The sequence below is a fragment of the Thunnus thynnus genome, chromosome 19 (assembly GCF_963924715.1).
Source record: "Thunnus thynnus chromosome 19, fThuThy2.1, whole genome shotgun sequence".
Classification (NCBI taxonomy): domain Eukaryota; kingdom Metazoa; phylum Chordata; class Actinopteri; order Scombriformes; family Scombridae; genus Thunnus; species Thunnus thynnus.
In genome coordinates this window covers 1,350,554-1,368,536 of record NC_089535.1, presented here as the reverse complement: position 1 = coordinate 1,368,536, position 17,983 = coordinate 1,350,554, and the positions used below count along the sequence as shown (strand labels likewise).

The 17,983-nt window shown below is 39.0% G+C and overlaps 2 protein-coding genes across 2 annotated transcripts in view; one reads left to right on the top strand and one right to left on the bottom strand.

Moving 5' to 3' along the window:
- Positions 1-17,983, top strand: part of LOC137170626 (uncharacterized) — a 303,513-nt gene that overhangs the window by 144,012 nt on the left and 141,518 nt on the right. The window lies entirely within an intron of this gene.
- LOC137171284 (uncharacterized) lies at positions 2,781-4,233 on the bottom strand. The gene has a single exon (XM_067575209.1). The coding sequence runs from the start codon at positions 4,164-4,166 to the stop codon at positions 2,781-2,783; it is 1,386 nt and encodes a 461-aa protein (XP_067431310.1). The 5' UTR covers positions 4,167-4,233.

Below are 17,983 nucleotides of genomic sequence, written 5' to 3'. Positions count from 1 at the left end.
ATTGTTTCTTCTTCTAGTCAACAGAAATGGCTAAACATTCAATATTAATTCTTAATCTCTCTAATGTCTTTTTTGCTGGATATATTCAATGCAAAAGGAAATTTCTGCCAATTAATTTCTACATAAAGCGGGGACCAAAAGAATCTTCCTGGGGGCAGAATTACAGCTTGTATGTAATTCCTGATGTATTTATTAAAGCATTTATTCTTAATGTCGACTTCTCCAAGGAATATATCTCTATTGAATGGATTAATCATTGAAACCTTGATTACTGAACCTCTGAGAAGCTGCAGCACAGCCCTCAGCAAAGCATCAAAAACCACTGCATAACTGGTGACCTGAACTCAGAGAGGAATTCATTATTGTTAGTAACTTCCCATCAGTAGAAACAAGTTGTTTAATCAATAAATACCATTGTCAACCCATTAGTGACTTATTTTATATTGAATATTCTTGTTATTCCAAATATAGTAATTAGTTGGTGAAAAATTATGTTTGTAAATCAGTTTCCAGGCCAGCAGAGCTTGTTCATGGAAATTTGATAACTTACCAGGTAACTTAGCAATTCTTTAATCACATTTGTAGTGTAGCCTGACCGGAGTGGCTGGTCACTATTCAATTATCTCTATATCAATTATTTAATCACATTTAAGCAGAAAGTTTAAGTCCACCCATTAAACTAAATACATATATAGGGAGGGTATTCCAAATGTTGTCCTCTTCTATAATCAAATTGGTTAATCATTACACTTTGAAAGTATTATTTAACATTTTGAAACTTAGTACGTCCAGACCACCATTTCTTTTTATGTTGCATGAGATATTTTTTCTTAAATTAGACACTTGTTCCTCCAAATTAAATAAAATAAAATCTTGTCTATTCTATTGTATATTTTGGGAGGTATTCCAATGATAAAAACACATAGACAGATCTGGATATTCCCTCAGCTTTAGACAGTAAAACTCTTGCCGGTTAGATTTGTGTTTTATTTGATCCCAACTCGCTCTGACATCATGCAGACGTGGGCAACAACAACCTGACGAGATCAAGTCGGCCGCAGTTGTTGCAGCTGCAGCTGTTCTCCACTGACTGCAAGGATCAGGGCATGATGGGAGAATGGCTGTCACCTGATCAAAGAGCTGATTGGTTCAGGTGTTTGATCAACATGATGTTTTATCTTCATTTTGGATTTCAGTTGTCTGATCTTCTACAAAGAATTCAGATGTGTTGATGACAACTTTTATCATCCAAAGAGACAGAAAACATTCAATAACCAAAAATTACAACAGACACAATATGAACATTACATCATTATTTAATTCTTGATGTGAAGCCCTAGCAGTCTGAATATTTGACAGATAAATGATATAATGTCTATTTCTGCTTTTTTCCCTCTTGCATGTTGAGTAGGTCTGATTTGTGTTTTACTTTATTTATTTGTTTGTGCATAACAAAATATAGGTAACAAACACACTTTTACATGCATATACTCAACTATTCATTCATTTGAAGTAAATAAACAAAAAAGAAATAAACTTAAAATGAAAATCTGTGCAGGAGAGATAAGAAGATAAAACATTATACAAAGAACTCTCTCAAAAAATCAAGAAAAGATAAATTACATAGAAAAGAAAATAATAATTTAATTTTATTTGAATTTCTTTCTTTCATCAATGAGGTATGAATGAGTTTGATTAGTGTGACATCAGCTGATTACAGTCGGCATGTTGACCAGCAGGTAGTGATCCGCTTGCTGCAACAGTTACATTTCTATGTAAAATAATTTAATAGTCTAATATTGGAGATTACAGAATAAATGTTGTTTTGATTATTGATTATAGGTCATTTTAACAGTTTATACTCTATCATACAGATCAGCATTAAAACAATGTTAGTGATTGATCAGCTGAGCTTGAGTAGATTGATCTGATAACATTTTATTAAATCAGGATCAGATCTAACAGGATGTAAATATTTCTGTGACTTCCTGTAGATTCTTTGAAAGCTGCTGGAAACTGTCTGACTTGACTGCAGCTTTTTGTCACTTCCTGCTGATGCTGCCGCCTGATCCCTCCACTTTACAAGAAAGGAGCAGTTCATCTCAAACAAGCCTACTGATCAGCTTTCCAATAAGGAGGCGTGTCGGCCGGTAAAAGACGTGAAGGCTCTTGTGTATCTTCACTCATGGCTCCTCAGAGCAGGAATAAGAGCTTTGGGACGACCTGCAAGATGGCGGAGCAGAACGACTTCCGGTTCAAGTGAGGATCGAGGAACCTCAGGTTTCTGTAATCCTCTACTGTGATGCAAAAACCAGGTTTCTGGTTTACATGACAGGACAGAAATCAGCGGAGTGCCGAGAGTCGACTGTAAACTGGTTACTGAAGTGCAGCTGAACACACTGATGAAGAGTTTTGATCTGATGAAGCTGAGAGCAGAAAAGAGGCTGAACTATGAGAGTGATTGATGTGAGAATCCATAACAAGAAAACCAACAGCTGCTGTCACTATAAGATAAACTCTGGCTTTACTTTCACTGAAGTGAATCAACAAATGATAATTAAACATTAAACTAAATGAACAGTTATATATCACAGAGGAGGCGGTTTCCCAGAATCACACAATTGAAATTAAAAGATGATTGCGTCTCTTTGAAAAAAAAATTATTACAGTTATCAACATGACACTTAATAAGATTATAATGAAATAATGTTTGTGATGTTTAAACATTTATATGAACAGTGTAGAGCTTGTTGTCTACACAGCTGTCTGATGTTGTTCATCTACATCACTGTATCTTCAGCTGCTGTTAGTTTACCAAACATGTATCGCAGCTCTGCTTTGTTTTTTTCATCCATTCGTTTTTTCATCTCCTCTAGCTTCTTGACCTTCTCTGTGGCTCCGATCTCCTTCATCTTCTCAATCAGGAAGTCCAAGTGGACATAAGTGGACAGAGAATTATCATTCAGGGCGATCCGCTCTAGTTGTTCCACATGTTGGTAGGCCTCTTCAAGCAGCTGAATCTGAATCTTCTCTGCTCTCAGTTCTTCCATCTCTGTTTGAAGATTTTCCAGAAGGCTCTTCTTCTGCTCACGATCTACCTTTTTTTTTTCATATTTGTGTTTCACATCTTCCAAAGTCTTCTTAACTTTCCTGGTCTTGTTCACATATCTCCACTTTTCTTTAACATGATCTGATGCAGGACACTTATTGGTACAAACAGTACAGCGACCATCTTTCATGACCTCACAGTGTTTTGGACTCCAGGCCTTTGTGCATCCAGGATGGTGACAGTTCTCTTCACAGATGTTACAGGTGACAGCTCCTTCATAAAAAACCAACCACCACATCCCTCCATCAATAGGCTCTTTGTCTTTGTAGACCTCATCAACTTCTACAGTGAACTCTTCATTCTTCTTCATCTCTTGTTCATGTTTCTTCAGAGCTTCTTGAGTCTGTTGGATCTCGTTCTGTTTTAGTTCAATCAGCTGGATTCTTTCTTGCAGGTTTTGGATGCAGGCTGTTATTCTGATGCGTGAGTTCAACACTTCAACAGTTGTTATCAGCTTTTGTGGTTTAGATTTTTCCAGGAAGTCTGTGAATCGTTTCATTCCTGTCTCTGTTACCCTCCATGCGTTCTCTAAAGCAGCCTTTGTTTCCTCTGTTCTCTGTGTGGTCTGGTTGTTATTAAACAGGAAGTGAACGAGCTGATTCTCCTCATTTTTGGCACATTTAATGTTTGCAACTTCAAGAGCTTTCAGAGCATTTTCAGGTGTTATTCCATCTGAGTGTGTGATGAGAGCAACAACATTTTCCTCCAGATCTTTTCCAAACGGAGACGTCACTGAATCAAAGATGTACTTCTGTCGGTCACTCAGTTGATTCTCACTCGACTTCAGCACCAGACCCACTGCATCAATTTCATGAACTCCATCTTCTGAACGGAACAAGTCAAATAATCTTTGACTGATGATGTCATCTTGTTTGATCCCTCTGGTGTCTCCGTATCCAGGAGTATCGATGATGGTCAGAGAGAAGGGCAGAGTTTTACCTTCAAAACCAAAGATCTGGTACACGATCACATCTGATGTCTGACTCTCTGTCTGACATCTTCTCTTCTCTTCTTCTACGATCTCAAACCAGATGTCATCCTCAAACTTCACTCCCATGGTGTAGTTGACCAGAGCATTGATCAGAGTAGATTTTCCTGTTCCTGTTTCACCAACAAGTAAGATGGTTTTGTTTTTCTTTCTTCTTGGGGGGCGATCTGTACGGATCACAATAACTGAGATCAGTTACATCACTAGTTAACACTTGTTATTCTAGTTACTTTAAGCTTATTACTCAATATACGGCTCAGCTTAAAAACGAACTTAAGAAATGTGTTGCATTTTTGTTAAGGAGATAAATTCACACAACAGCCACACAGAGAGACATTTAACCATCAGAGATGAAATTAGCAACCAAAGAGACAGAGAGAAAGAAGCTTTATCTGACTCACGTTATCTAAGGTTTTCTTCTCTCTATCATGGAGATGAAGTATTCATGTCATAACATCCATTTGTGGCTGTTGGTCATCTCGTTTGTTAGTTAACAGAACTTTATGGCTACTAGTTAACCAGTCTGATATCATCAGCAACAATGACAAACAAGCTAACTCTCCTGGTTGTTTCTCCAGTTGCTTCTCTCTCCAGCCGCAACAACAGTCCTTAACAGTCCTTCCATGGATGTATAAAGAGTCCTTCAGGCTGCTACAACAAGCCAGCTGTTGCATTGGCTAACACAAGGAGCCATCTACTGCTGCTACTCTGCCTTACAGTGGAGAGAATTGAAGATGAATTCTGGAAACTATCATTGGACCAACTCGATGTCAATACTGCATTCTGGCTGTTGATTGGTTAGGGAGGCCATCCTCCCTCTCTTCCAAAGAAAAGAGAAAAAATATGTTGTAAATAATACTGAGATTTGGTAATGGTTTATTTCAACCAAATATTCTTTTTTATATTCTGATCTCCCTCTTGCCTCTAAAAAAATAGAGGATCAACCTCCTCTGCCTCTATGGACCAGCCTCCACTGTGTGTGGCACACACCCCTCCCCCCACTTTCTTCCCTCCTCTCTCTCTCTCTCTCCCTCTCAGTTGGAGAGAAGAATGTTAAAGTACTCTTCTTCTGAAATCTCCTCATAAATCCCATGACTCTGGCCAAATCTTACATTAAAAATCATATTTTTTTGTAGGAAATTTCGTGGCGAATCCATTGATACAGGTTTGAAAGTGGTCAGAAGCCTCTGTTTGACACGAAGTTCATGCCTCCCTATTGCTTTACATTGTAAGGGTGACATGGCACTGTCGTTTCGTGTTTATCGGTGTGTGACCAACTCAAGCACTCAAGAGTGGGATGTTTCTTACTCATTACAGTGACACCTACTGTCACAAGATGTAACAACAACAACATTTAACGCAAATGTATTATCTGGAGGATTAATGTATGAAGTCACTTGCTATTTACATGTTATATTTAAAAAAAAAATAATAAGGGGGCGTGTCAGTTTTTTACTACTTCTGATAGAGACTATTTTTTCCATCCTCTACACAGTGGTTTTTGATGCTTTGCTGAGGGCTGTGCTGCAGCTTCTCAGAGGTTCAGTAATCAAGGTTTCAATGATTAATCCATTCAATAGAGGTATATTCCTTGGAGAAGTTGACATTAAGAATAAATGCTTGAATAAATAGGAATTACATGTAAGCTGTAACTCTGCCCCCAGGAAGATTCTTTTGGCTTTGCTTTATGTAGAAATTAATTGGCAGAAAATTTGGCGAGTCTGAGCCGGCTACTTCTGGTTAAACTTGAATTTAACCAGAAGTATGAATGGGGATAAAATAATTCAATCGTGCGGCTCTTCTAGACTTTCCAAATGTTATTGGACTGAATGGATCAGATTCTGATAGTGAAATTAGCCATTTTATAGAAATCAGAGATTCCTTCTCATTAGTGACACCTGTGGCCATTTAATGAGCTGTAACATCCTGATGCTAGCACTAGCTTGTTTCAGCAAAGCATCTCTCACTCCCACTCAGTCCGCAGAAAATCCAGCCCGAGTTCTTCACGTAAAAATCAGACCACAGGCTGATACAGACAACCGAGAAAGTTGGGGAGGGTCTCGTTTTTTATGTTACATTACTACCTGTTCACTCACTGGCACTGATGGGGTCTAAATGTGAAAAAAGCAGTTCAATCTCCCTTTATTGCATTTTCAAATAGAATAAAGGTTTCAAGGTCAATAAGAAAAAAATGCTCCCGTAAAAATGAATAAAACTCAGGATTATGATACCCTGTGATGTCCCCTGTCATATTAGAGTATTGGTTTCTTGAGACTTTTTAATACTGAGCAGGCAGCAAATAGGCAGGAATAGCAATAAGACTGAAAATCAGTTTACCATGAGTAAGGGTAATGAGAAAAAAATGTTACAGTTAAAATAATCAAAATTTAGGATTTTAAATCAATTAAAGAACGTCTCATTCTATGATTCATTCTCATTTCATCTTCCCCCTATTTGTTATGTTTTTCAGTTCATGAATTAGCTTGAAAATGACTGAACAACGCCATCTACAGGCATTATACCACTAACTCAGTAACTAAGTCATTATTTTGAAATAGTTTCTCATTATAATGACTTAGGGCTTCCATACACGATTGTATGCTGTCATATACGGTCGTGAAGAAAGACTGTTCTTAGGTTAGTTGAACTCTTGACTTTTGTTTCTATCTGAGGGTTGTTTACTGACCTATAAACACAAAGATGTTATTAGGACAAGCCGAGGACATTTCTCTTTGTTTAATCATTTTAAAGTTAAATTAGACTTTTCTGTTGGCTTCCTGACCCTGTGGTCGAGTGAGCTAGAGGGTGATGAAGAGAGGGAGCGCTAGTAATGTTAGTGAGGAAGCTGATGAATCAGATCAATAAAATGTGATTTTCTGATTGTTTCACAGCGGTCATGTTCTACAGCTCAAACACACCTGCATCCCCACACACCTCCGCAACCCTGCAGCTATACGCCACACAACCTGATGTGGTCTTAATACGGGCTAAACAACAGCGTCAGCTCCCAGTCCCGCCATGCTGACTGTCACACCGAACAGCGAGGCGGATTACAGGCGCAGTATTCCCACTGTGAACAGGCTGTGTAAAAGGGGCTAAAGTGCACTCATCACCAAAAACTAAACTCTAAAGAATATGCAAACTATGTCATTAAAAATAAATCCATTACAAAGTCGCCTTTCGACACCTGTTAACTCATGTACTCAAAGCACCGGCTCAACAAGCTGAAACTATGCTAACCTCGGTATTTCTCCCAAACGTGCGTTAGCAAAACTGCCAACCTGGTCTTCCGATGGTAAACGTTCACTCATGTTGCTCAACTATCAGCCAACAATAAAGGAAAGATCTTAATCAACTCTAATACAGCAGGACTCACCATTCACTTGAAAACCTAATCCATCTTTCATTCCATCCTGCGTGAGCCCTGCATGCCCCACAGCACAAAGACATACCTGTGCTTATTGGTTGATATGACGACATCACCTGGGGCCTGCTAGCAGACCCTGGGGGTGTTCCAGTCACCACAAATCAAATTTCGATTGGTTAATTTTGTTGTCACTCTATATTTGTGCCATGTATGCTTTCTATGAGTGGAGCCTGCAACCAAGGACCCAGCAGGCCCTGATAGCTGTATGGAGAAGCACAGACAGACACATCCAGTTCTAGCTCCAAATACTGGGTTCATGGTTATGATAGTAACTGAAATCAAACAAAATATTTTTTTAAAAATCACATAATTTTAATAACTAATAACATTATAATTCCTAATTTGTAATATTTTATGAAATAAAAATTACACCTCTAAAAAATGGTAGGGCCTGCAGAGAAGGTCCTGAAGGTCATAGATAATTATGAATTATGAAAATAAGATATTGTTAACCGTAATCAATAATTTGGGCACCAACTGTTGGATCTGTGAGGAACACAGTTGATTATATAGATATAACAGTATTTATTAAACTTAGCAAAATTAACAAAGTTAACAAATGCTTCATTCAATAAACAACTATCCTAAAATCTAATCCTACCAAACAAAACACAAACAGCTATGTACAGGGTTGGACACATGCAGGGGAATGCATGTATGTGTATGTGTGGGTGTGTGTGTGTGCGTGCGTGCGGGACAAGATGGCGACAGGGCCTGACGTGATGACGTCATTGGTCTGCGACGCGGACGTGACTATGAAAGGAAGTCACGTCGCGCGTGAACCGGATGGCAGAAATGTGGCGGTGTCTTGTTTAGACAGAAGCAAGATGGCGCCACCTGGCGGTCGGCGTCTTGCACTCACCCAATTCTGTGAAAAACACACGTGTCTGATGGCGGATAAGGAAAGACAAAGCAAAGTTTTGTCTGACGTTATCTGACAATCAGATGTGCAAAAAGACGTCGGTGCGTGTATGTGTGTGTGTGCGTGTGCGTGTATGTGTTAGTCAGAAGAGAGAGGGAAGAAGGAGAGAAAGCGATCGTGAGGGGAAGAGAAACGGTTCCTTTGTCCACAGAGAGCGCGTGTACGGACGGCAGTCTGTAACGCACGTTGTCTGATTTCTGATCGTCAAAGCACTTACTTTCTCGCTCACGATGGCACAAACACAGCAGTAGTCCCGAGCGGGGACAAACACAAAACAGTCTAGCGTGATGAACACAACTAAACAGGCAGCAAACTTAAAATACTCCTAAGAGTAAAGCAGGAAAAATGGACTCAGCGGTCCGTCAACAACACAACAAACAATAGCAAAAGCTAAGAGCTGAATGCTAAACAACAGCAACTGATGCTGATAAGAACACACAACTAACACTGCCTCTGCCCAGACTTATGCCTCTTACTTGGTCGCTTCAGAAAGCGAGCAGGGTGTGTGTGTAGTCCGTCTTTCTGTCCGGCTTTGTCCTGGGCTCAGATGCAGACGGTGGCCGTTCTCGCACAGTTGGCGAAAAGCACGGCAGCTGGCTCTCAGCGGCGTGGCGGAGAGAACAGCAGAGTCGACTCGAGGGAATTTGAGGACGCTGGTTGCAGCAGCGGTCTCTCTCGGATCCAGGAATGTGTTCGGGTGAACACGGGCGAAGTCTCGCCCGGCGAGGGGGGTCTTCGATGAGGGGAAAACATGTGCGTGGGGTACCCCCTTTAATCAAACTGATTCAGAGGAACAGGAGTTACCCCTAGCTCAGTGACATGGGAAAGGCGTGTGCTTCAGGGCACGTTCAGTTTTTAAAGGGGCGGTGATGTCATGGCTGCGTCGTCAGGACGCTCCACTGTGTAGGAACGTCTCCGCCAATGAGGGACTGTATGTTGATTGTTCCCTGCTGAGGTGTGAAAATCGTAAAGCATCCTTGGAAATGGAGTTTGCAATGGACTCCCATTGTCTGTAAGCAGCATTTTGGCGCTATGCCTTTGTCTCGGGGGAAACAAAGGAAAAAAGCACCTCGTGGTCAGGCCTCACAGCTTACATGTAGGCCCTCTCTGTGTGACCTCATGGTTTGAGGCCCAACACTTTGTTCACCTGTGAATATCTCTCAGATATTAACATTCTAGGTGAACTCTTTTATGAGACTAGCTTGTTTGGTTATTGGTTCCGGTTTCCGGATGGTGCCCCGTTATTGTTAATTCATATTAATAATTCTATTAATTTTTATAATATTGCTAATAATTGCTAATAACCAACCGTGCTCCTCACAGATCGGACAGTTGTGCTCCCCCCTTAACAGTTCTTTAACAGTTGTATTAACGGCAATATTAATAATCTTTTGAATTCATAATTAATAAATATCATAGATAATTATTAACCAAATGCACTCCTACCAGTCCCCACAGTATCCTCACATGTATTACAAATTCAAACAGCAACAGCATCAGAATCTAATGACCAAATAACTTAACATGACAGTTTGATACTTTGAGCAGAAGTGAAGAAAAGGTAGTGAGGGCAAATGTCACGTCAGCTTCTAGATGTGAGAAGCCACAATATGTCTTTAGGTACAAAAAGAGGAACCTACATCCTGTTTCAGGCACAAGATGAGCTGCACAACCAGCACGTACTGAAAACCACAAACTGTCATTTAAGGGTCAGAGCACATGTTGCTTCTGTCATAATCCGGCACTAGACTGTGGCAAAAAAAAAAGTCACACGGGTATTCAATAGTACAACATTTATTTAACACAAAGTACTCAAAACAGACAAAAAATAACAAAAGGTAGCGTTAGTCTGTGAAATCAGTCATGTAGATGAGTGAGTGTATGTTGTGTGGGTATTGTATGGTGAAACATAAGAAAAGGAACCAAAAAGTAACACAGGAGTGTGTTTGGGAGAGAAGAGAGGATCCGAACTTACTTCTCTGACTTTATATATGGGGCACACTGGGCCCAGGTGTGTCCCATCCTGATAATCAGTGTGCTCAGGAACCTGCAGCAACAAGGAGCACAAAGCAGAGAGGCTGCCACACTTCCTGTTGTCTTCACAGTGGAAAGTCTCTAACCTCCATAGTAATAAAACTATTTAATGCAAAACAATATTTATAAAAAAAAGCTGGTTACATTAATTTAAACTAAAATATTTAAATAATTATTATCAGAACTGTATTAAAAAGGGTTATCAAAAACAATCTTAAAGCACACATTATCAAAACAGAACTAAAAAAAGAGAAATGAGTATATATAAAAGGAGAAGGATGTCATCAAAACCGCATCTTAATTTCAGTTACACAACACTCTCATATAAATGCAACAGCTTAAGCAAACAAAAGTTTAAGACAGTTCTCAGTGAGTAACATGTCCACAGTGTCTCAGCAACCTTGACCCCTTCTTCTCTTGCAAAATGCACCAGATTCCTTACAATACAGACAGCAGGTATGCTTTCAGGGTTGTACATGATTTCAGGTCATTGTGGAAAATGAGAGGATTTCTAGCATCCATAGGTAAACAAATAGTGCATGCGTCACTAGTTTTAACCTGCTAGAATCTATTTTACTCCAACAGGAAGTGGCTGTTTGCAAGTGTGAGGCACACACCCAAGCACAAGACTCAGTGATAAGATGAAATGAAAGTGCTGATGCAGCAGCAAAAGCAGCTACACAAGCTCCAATCCAAACTGTGGTGCAAATGTCTAACATTTCTTACCCTTTTCTGTCTCTTTAGCTGAACTGGTTAAAATCCAGCAGAATGTCCCTACAAAAGAGCTAAAACTGTGCCAAAATGTTTGTTTTCTTATCTTGCAAGATTGACACATGGGAAGAAGGACCACATATCAACAGGGGGGATGATGGAGACTGCCAACAGATATTGGTACACACAATATCTGTTGATAAAATGTCAGATTACCTAGAGATTGATTTGAAAACATACTGTGCTTATCAATTCCAGACTGAAGGAGCAGTAGAGTGAGACAATGGCACTATCAAAAACAAACTAGCTGAAGTGTGAGAAGAAACAGGGCTCTATCGGGAAAAAGTCCTCCCCTGAGTGCTATTGAGCATGAGGAGACAAAGCAAATCTAAAACAGGTTTGTCCTCATTTGAGATCATCATGGGAGACTCATGGACACAGGGATGTCTTCTCCTGAGCAATTACAACCCCTAAGGGGGGAGGAGTTTGATGATACTATGCAAAACTAGAAAATGCAATTTCTGTAGAAATTGTAGTGTTTGAAGGAAGAGAGGATCTGTAAGTTTAATAAACTGCAGTGAGAGGAGACACACATGCTGCAGACTGTATTGCAGTCAATGAGAACACGACAGGGACTCTATCAATTAAGGTTCAGAGCTCAAAAATTATAAGTCCTATGTGAAATGTACTTGCATTTTGAGAGAGAGGAGGCTTGTGGCAACATACTGAAACAAGATATGTGCTTGAGGAGTTAAAATTGTGGGAGTGACAGCAGTTTAGAAAAACATTTCTGGTCTAAAATTATCTGTGCTCTCCACTGTGCCTGATCACATGACACTGGTGAGACCTGAAAAAGTCTTCAAAACCCCTGACTTTGGGCTTAAATTGCTGAAAAACTACAAAAGATATCACTAAACAATCTGATAACTTTGAAAGTTCAAAGTTTTGTGAAAATTTTACAGTTTAAATGGCGTCTGTACGATAAGGGACTTCCAGGCAGTTGAGTGTCAAAGTGACCAAGGTTCCAACTCAACTAATGTTTTAAAAAATTATATAAAATCACTGACATGTTACATTTCAGAAAAATACAAGCACACATCTGCTGAATGAGTTGCACAGATTGACAGTTGAATGGTTTTTATAGCACAAAGTATGGAGCAGTTGAAATGGAAGATGGAATAAGAATACAGAGTGGGAGGAACCATGGATTGCTTCCAGCAATCACACAACTATTGCATTAACCTCTCCAACTCTCTAAAGTCTACTCATACTCAGGTGAAAGCAGCACTGCCAGTACTGGGTGGTGGTTAAGGGCTGCAAACAGCGGAACTGGCAAAAACCACATTGGACAGGCCCATTCAAGGTTCTACTGGTAACCAATTGCAGTAAAGATAGCAGAAAGAGCTACACAGATCCATGTCAGCCATTGCAGAAAGGCCACAGGTGACCTCATCGAGTGGGCAGGACAGCAACCTCAACCCCCTGCAGATGAGCAGGGCAGCAAAGGCTCAGACTAGCCTATCTTGATTTAATCGATGTAGTGATACCTCAACTCATCCTGCTAAGCAGAGAGAGAGAGAGAGTGATTTGCACTGTCATGCTCCAACCCAACTAATAAAGATTTATGGATAAGGTATCACTTGGTGGGTGGCTAGAAATAGAAATCCCAGCCTGATCGCAGCTTGCTCAAGAACTGATCACTGCAAATTACATAGGAGTGTTCTCTTTGCAACACGCCAAACTTTTACACCAAGACCATCGGTATCAGCTAAATATATTGGAGGATAAAAATGACAGAAGTGTACTGTTGGAGAAATTATTATATTATTGTATTAATACTTTGGTGATCATTGACCTTATCTATTGACCTTTTATATGCTGTAACCACATTGTTCTGTTTTAAGTAAGATGTCTCGCCAAGATATTGCGCTCCTTGTTTGTGTAGATGAAATGAGTGTCTCTCCTCTGTTAGGGAAGAAAAAAGTGGAAAATAGGTTAGGTTAAGGGGAACTAAATGCAAGAACTGGAAGCTGTACAAGACAGGCATGACGCCATATATGGTATTGTTATTGACTTTGTGACTGCACACAATTATTATTGTCAGGGCTTCAACATCTGTACAGAGGAGAATCTTCATGTCACACTCGTAACCAAAAGTTATGAAATGTTATTTCAGTTCATAATGTGGACGAGAATTAAATAATGATGTAATGTTCATATTGTGTTGTTATGACCCCTGGTGCCCTATTTTAACAATCTAAAGCACATGGTCTGAAGTGCATGGTGCAAGTGCGTTTAGGGTGTGTCCAAATCCACTTTTGCTATTTTAACGGCAGAAAAATGGTTGATGTGCCAGGTGCATGGTTCAAAGGGTTGTCCATAGTCTCCTCATTAATCATGGGTGTGTTTTGGGCGTAACATGCAATAAACCAATCAGAGTGTCGTCTCCCATTCCCTTTAAGAGCCAGGTGTACTTGCACCTTGGCGGATTGCTATTATGATGACACATTTGCCAAGTAGTAAGTAGGAAGCTTCTCTGCAGAGGAAACAGATCTGCTCGTGCGCAAAGTGAAAGCGCACAATCCATAACGGGCACACTGCTGCTCCTGGACCCTCAGTGGCCCCAGACCACCAGTTTAACATCCTGTTCATTAATTTGTTGTTTGTTTGTTGTTGTTATTTTTTTGGTTTCTTTAAAATTGTTTTGAAGAGTGGGGGCTCTAAACATGTTATGTCCAGGTTTCCCCTAGACTGGGGACGTAACAGTGTCTATCTGTAATATTTGGTTATTGAATGTTTTCTGTCTCTTTGGATGATTGATTTATTGATTTGATTTATTGAACCGGACAGTGTGCAGTATTAAGCATAAATGCTGCACTGCACCAGAGTTAGCTTGAAGCTAATTTGCATCCATAGTCCCCCACAATCACAACAGCACAACAACAAACAGTACAAAGCAAAAAAAAAAAAAAAGAACAAAAAACAAAAACAAACCCCCCAAAAAACACAGAGTACATCACACAACTCAGTGGTCACAAAGCTGATTGGTCTTTAGTAGATTTTTTAATTTGGCCTTGAATGTATTGATTGAACTGCATTTCTTCATATCATCAGGTAGGACGTTCCACTGAGTTGTGGCTTTCACAGAGAAAGCTGACTGTCCAAATGCAGTGTGATGAAATGGTCCAATCTTGTATAGAGGATATTCTGGAGGATCTAATAGAACTTACTGAGTGAGTGAACACAAAGTCACATAGTGGAGGAGGACAAACCATTTAACATTTTATAAACTAGGCACAAATTTGAGAATAATCTAAAATTGTCAAAGCTCAGTAAATTGTATTTCTCCAGAACCCTACAGTGATGGAAATGCATTGGCTTTTTGTCCCTCCAGCAGGCTCCTGGTGTGCATGTTTCTGACCAAATATACATATGCATGCAGGCATGTGACTCACACTACTGAGTCACATTATGAGTTGCCGTAATAAAATTCATGCAAGTTGGATCAGCCTGTGATTTCAATTTTTTTACTTTGATTTTGTGATTTTGAATCCAGCCCTCAGTGGGTTGATGATTTTGGTTTCCACTGACTGTTGCTGGGTCATTTTGTTCTCAACAGTTTAAACGATGTACATCAGTAAAGATTTTCAGCTTGAATAATTTGTTCATCAAGATCTCATGTGTGATTTAAGTGTTCACTTAATTCTTTTGAGCAGCGTATAAAAGTAAGGAATATGGGGGACTGAGCATTATAGAGTTTGGTACCAGATTAAAAGTAGATTTTGTTAAAAATGTTTTTGCCGCCGTCTTCAGAAATGCTTTCTGGGTTGGAGATCACTCCATGTGGAGAAAGAGGAGCCAGACATGGTCCTCATATATGCAGGTTTTATTACACAGCACCAACATTTACAGATAGACTGGAATGGTTTACCAAGTAAAATGATTTTTAAAAAGATTATTGATTTTAAATTGAATATTAAAATTTTACTGTTAACACAGGCACTAATGATCAGGAGGTCTGGTTTTTAATACAAGGCCTTAGACTGGTTTTTAATTTAAACTACAACTCTGTTATATATTGTCTTTTAGAAGAAAAGATTCCTTCCAAACAAAAAGAAACTGTTCCGGCTGATCATAAGTAGAGTGTGTTAAACTGGTTCAACTGTGGAAAACCACATGTGCCATAGTCATCAAACAGACTGATTGACATCGACATGATCATTAAACATGTGCTTGCTGTCCCATTGTATTTGTAATTTTTCAATAAAGAAATAGAGAGGACGCTCATCACTTTATTTTTTCTGACATAACATATTTGTTTGCCTGACTGGCTGTAGGATTTAGGCTCATGACGGCTAAAAAGAAAAGTGTTTTTAATTTATGGTATTAAATTTGCAAATACCTCAGAATTCAAGTTTAACAGCGGTCAAATTAGAGAAGCTGCTTTTACCAAAGTACCCAGATGTACTGCTGTCATCTGATATAAAGGAGTATTCTTACATTGATGTATTGGTACTTTTGCTGAAGTAAAGTATCTGAGTTCTTCTTCCATAACTGACACCAGGAGACAGAGAGTTAAGCGGAAGAACAAAACTAAAACTACATCTTGAATGTTTTGTCTTATTTTATTCAGTGATTTGTGGTCAGAGATGTAAACACAGTGTTATCTCAGTCTCAGGTCTCCAGCAGTCAAACTAAATATGATTTTCAGTGTTAACAATACAGATATTTACAGGAAGGACACATTTATAATCATTTTGTAAGACTTGTGGCACAAAGATATATTTAATTATAACGTAATCTAAATGTGTATAAATAAATACCATTTGATGGTTTTATAGTTTGTTATTTTGTCTGAATACCAGAATTCATTGTGCTCCTGAAACCACACCTACACCCTCTGCTGTGGTTTTTGCTTTTATCAGTCGCACTTCCTGTTTTACACAGTTCTTTCTGTTTTAACAGAGCAGGAAGCAGCGCTGCACAAGTCACAGTCTGATCAATAATTCAGATTTGAGAATCAGAAGAAATTACCTCACAGTGATCAGGTTGAACAGGTAAGAAGCAGAACAGTGTTTGTTTCATCAGATTGTGTTTGATGTTGTTGTTTTGCAGTAATAAGACGACTTGAAGGTTGAACTATGAACAGAGATTAGTGGGTTAGTGAGGTATGTTGAACCTGCAGGGTTTCAATGTCACAAAGGTGTCTCTCTTTTAACCTGCTACATCACCATGGTAACTCTCTTTTAGCCTGCTACATCACCATGGTAACTCTCTGTTAACCTGCTACATCACCATGGTAACTCATGCTGCAAACGTAACGTGGTCTGGAGCAGGTTATGTTCTGAGTTTTGGCTTAAATAAAAAGTGCCGCCCTTTCACTAACCACCAGATTTGCTGCCAAGTCTGTTTAACACTGCTGATACTGCAGCTATTAGAACACAGATTAGAAAATTGATTGATTTGATGTTACATAGTAAATTTGTACTGGTGCAAAAGGTTAGGGTTACTGTGGGATGAGATTCTGTTACAATGTATCAAACTGTAAAAAACAAAACACGTATGAAAAAATACTTTGAACAAACAATAATAATAATGATAAAAATGATTAGTCTATTGGTATTTATCACAGATAATATTCAATCTATAATATTAATTTCACCTGGATGTACTTCTTGAGTTAAATGTTTAAATCTGCTGCATCAAGTTTAAAGTTTAAGAGCTCTGGATGTGGGAGGGACTACATAAACAGTCCCGTTTCATGCTGAATTCATTTTAATAATCAGCCAGTTAAAAACCTTCTGAGCTCTCCCCTCTCTGACCCTCTGTGGTTATTTCCTGGTTAAAGTCATTTCTTGTGATTTATGACTCGGAGGATTTTCTGCGTTGTCTTCTTCAAAAACTCTGATCTGTTCATGTTCCATCTGTGCTGAAGTCAGTCTGAAGTTGGAAGTGTGTTTCATAAAGTCCGTTCACTTTTTAAAAATACCTCAGTAAAATACAGTTAAAATACATGAATACACCTCTTCTGTAAAGCATCTTTTATCATCTTGAACCCCCCTCCCCCCTTCCTCTCTGTTTGGGTGTTTGAACTATTTTACTTTCATCTTCTTCACCGCCATGTTGCAGATATTATTCTCCGTATGGTAAGGTCATAAGTGACAGTTTTCAGTGTTTAATGACTCCTCTCTGCTCTCACTGTTAGTTTAATGAGTCACTTGGTTGTTGAAAGTGTTTGTGTGAATATCTTGTGTTTGTCTTCAGATCAGATCTGAACAGTTTGTGTTCAGGATCAATAACTGCTCCAACAGCAGGAGAGATGATGGTGACATATAGTAATGTGTGAATGTGTTGGTTTTCAATGTTAATGATGATCCATCAGTGTTGCAGGTGTGTTTCTCTGTGCTGAAGTCAGTCTGAAGTTGGTTATCTGACTCCTTTAACCAATCAGAGGGAGTTTTTAGGGAGCGTCAATAACTGACTCCTCATCATACAACAGGTAGAAAATCATTACTGAAAACAGTCTAATGTTTTATTTCTATTTGTTGTTAATATTATTATTAATTCCTGCAACAGACTATCCACAGGATCAGGCTCAATGTGGATTGGTCTTTAAGCTGAATGCCTGAAATTTTTGTCAGTTGACTTAAAATTAATGTTTAATGATACATATACAAAAGCAAAAAACAAGTGTGAAGTTTGATCATAAATTCTTACTGTTAACCAGCACTCATTACCTTTCCCAAACTTAAATAACTTCTTGATAGAATTTAAATTGTATATGGATTCTTT

What these genes read in the sequence shown, in the direction of transcription:
- LOC137171284 (XM_067575209.1), bottom strand. Translation starts at nt 4,166, where the DNA reads ATGGGAGTGAAGTTTGAGGATGACATCTGGTTTGAGATCGTAGAAGAA.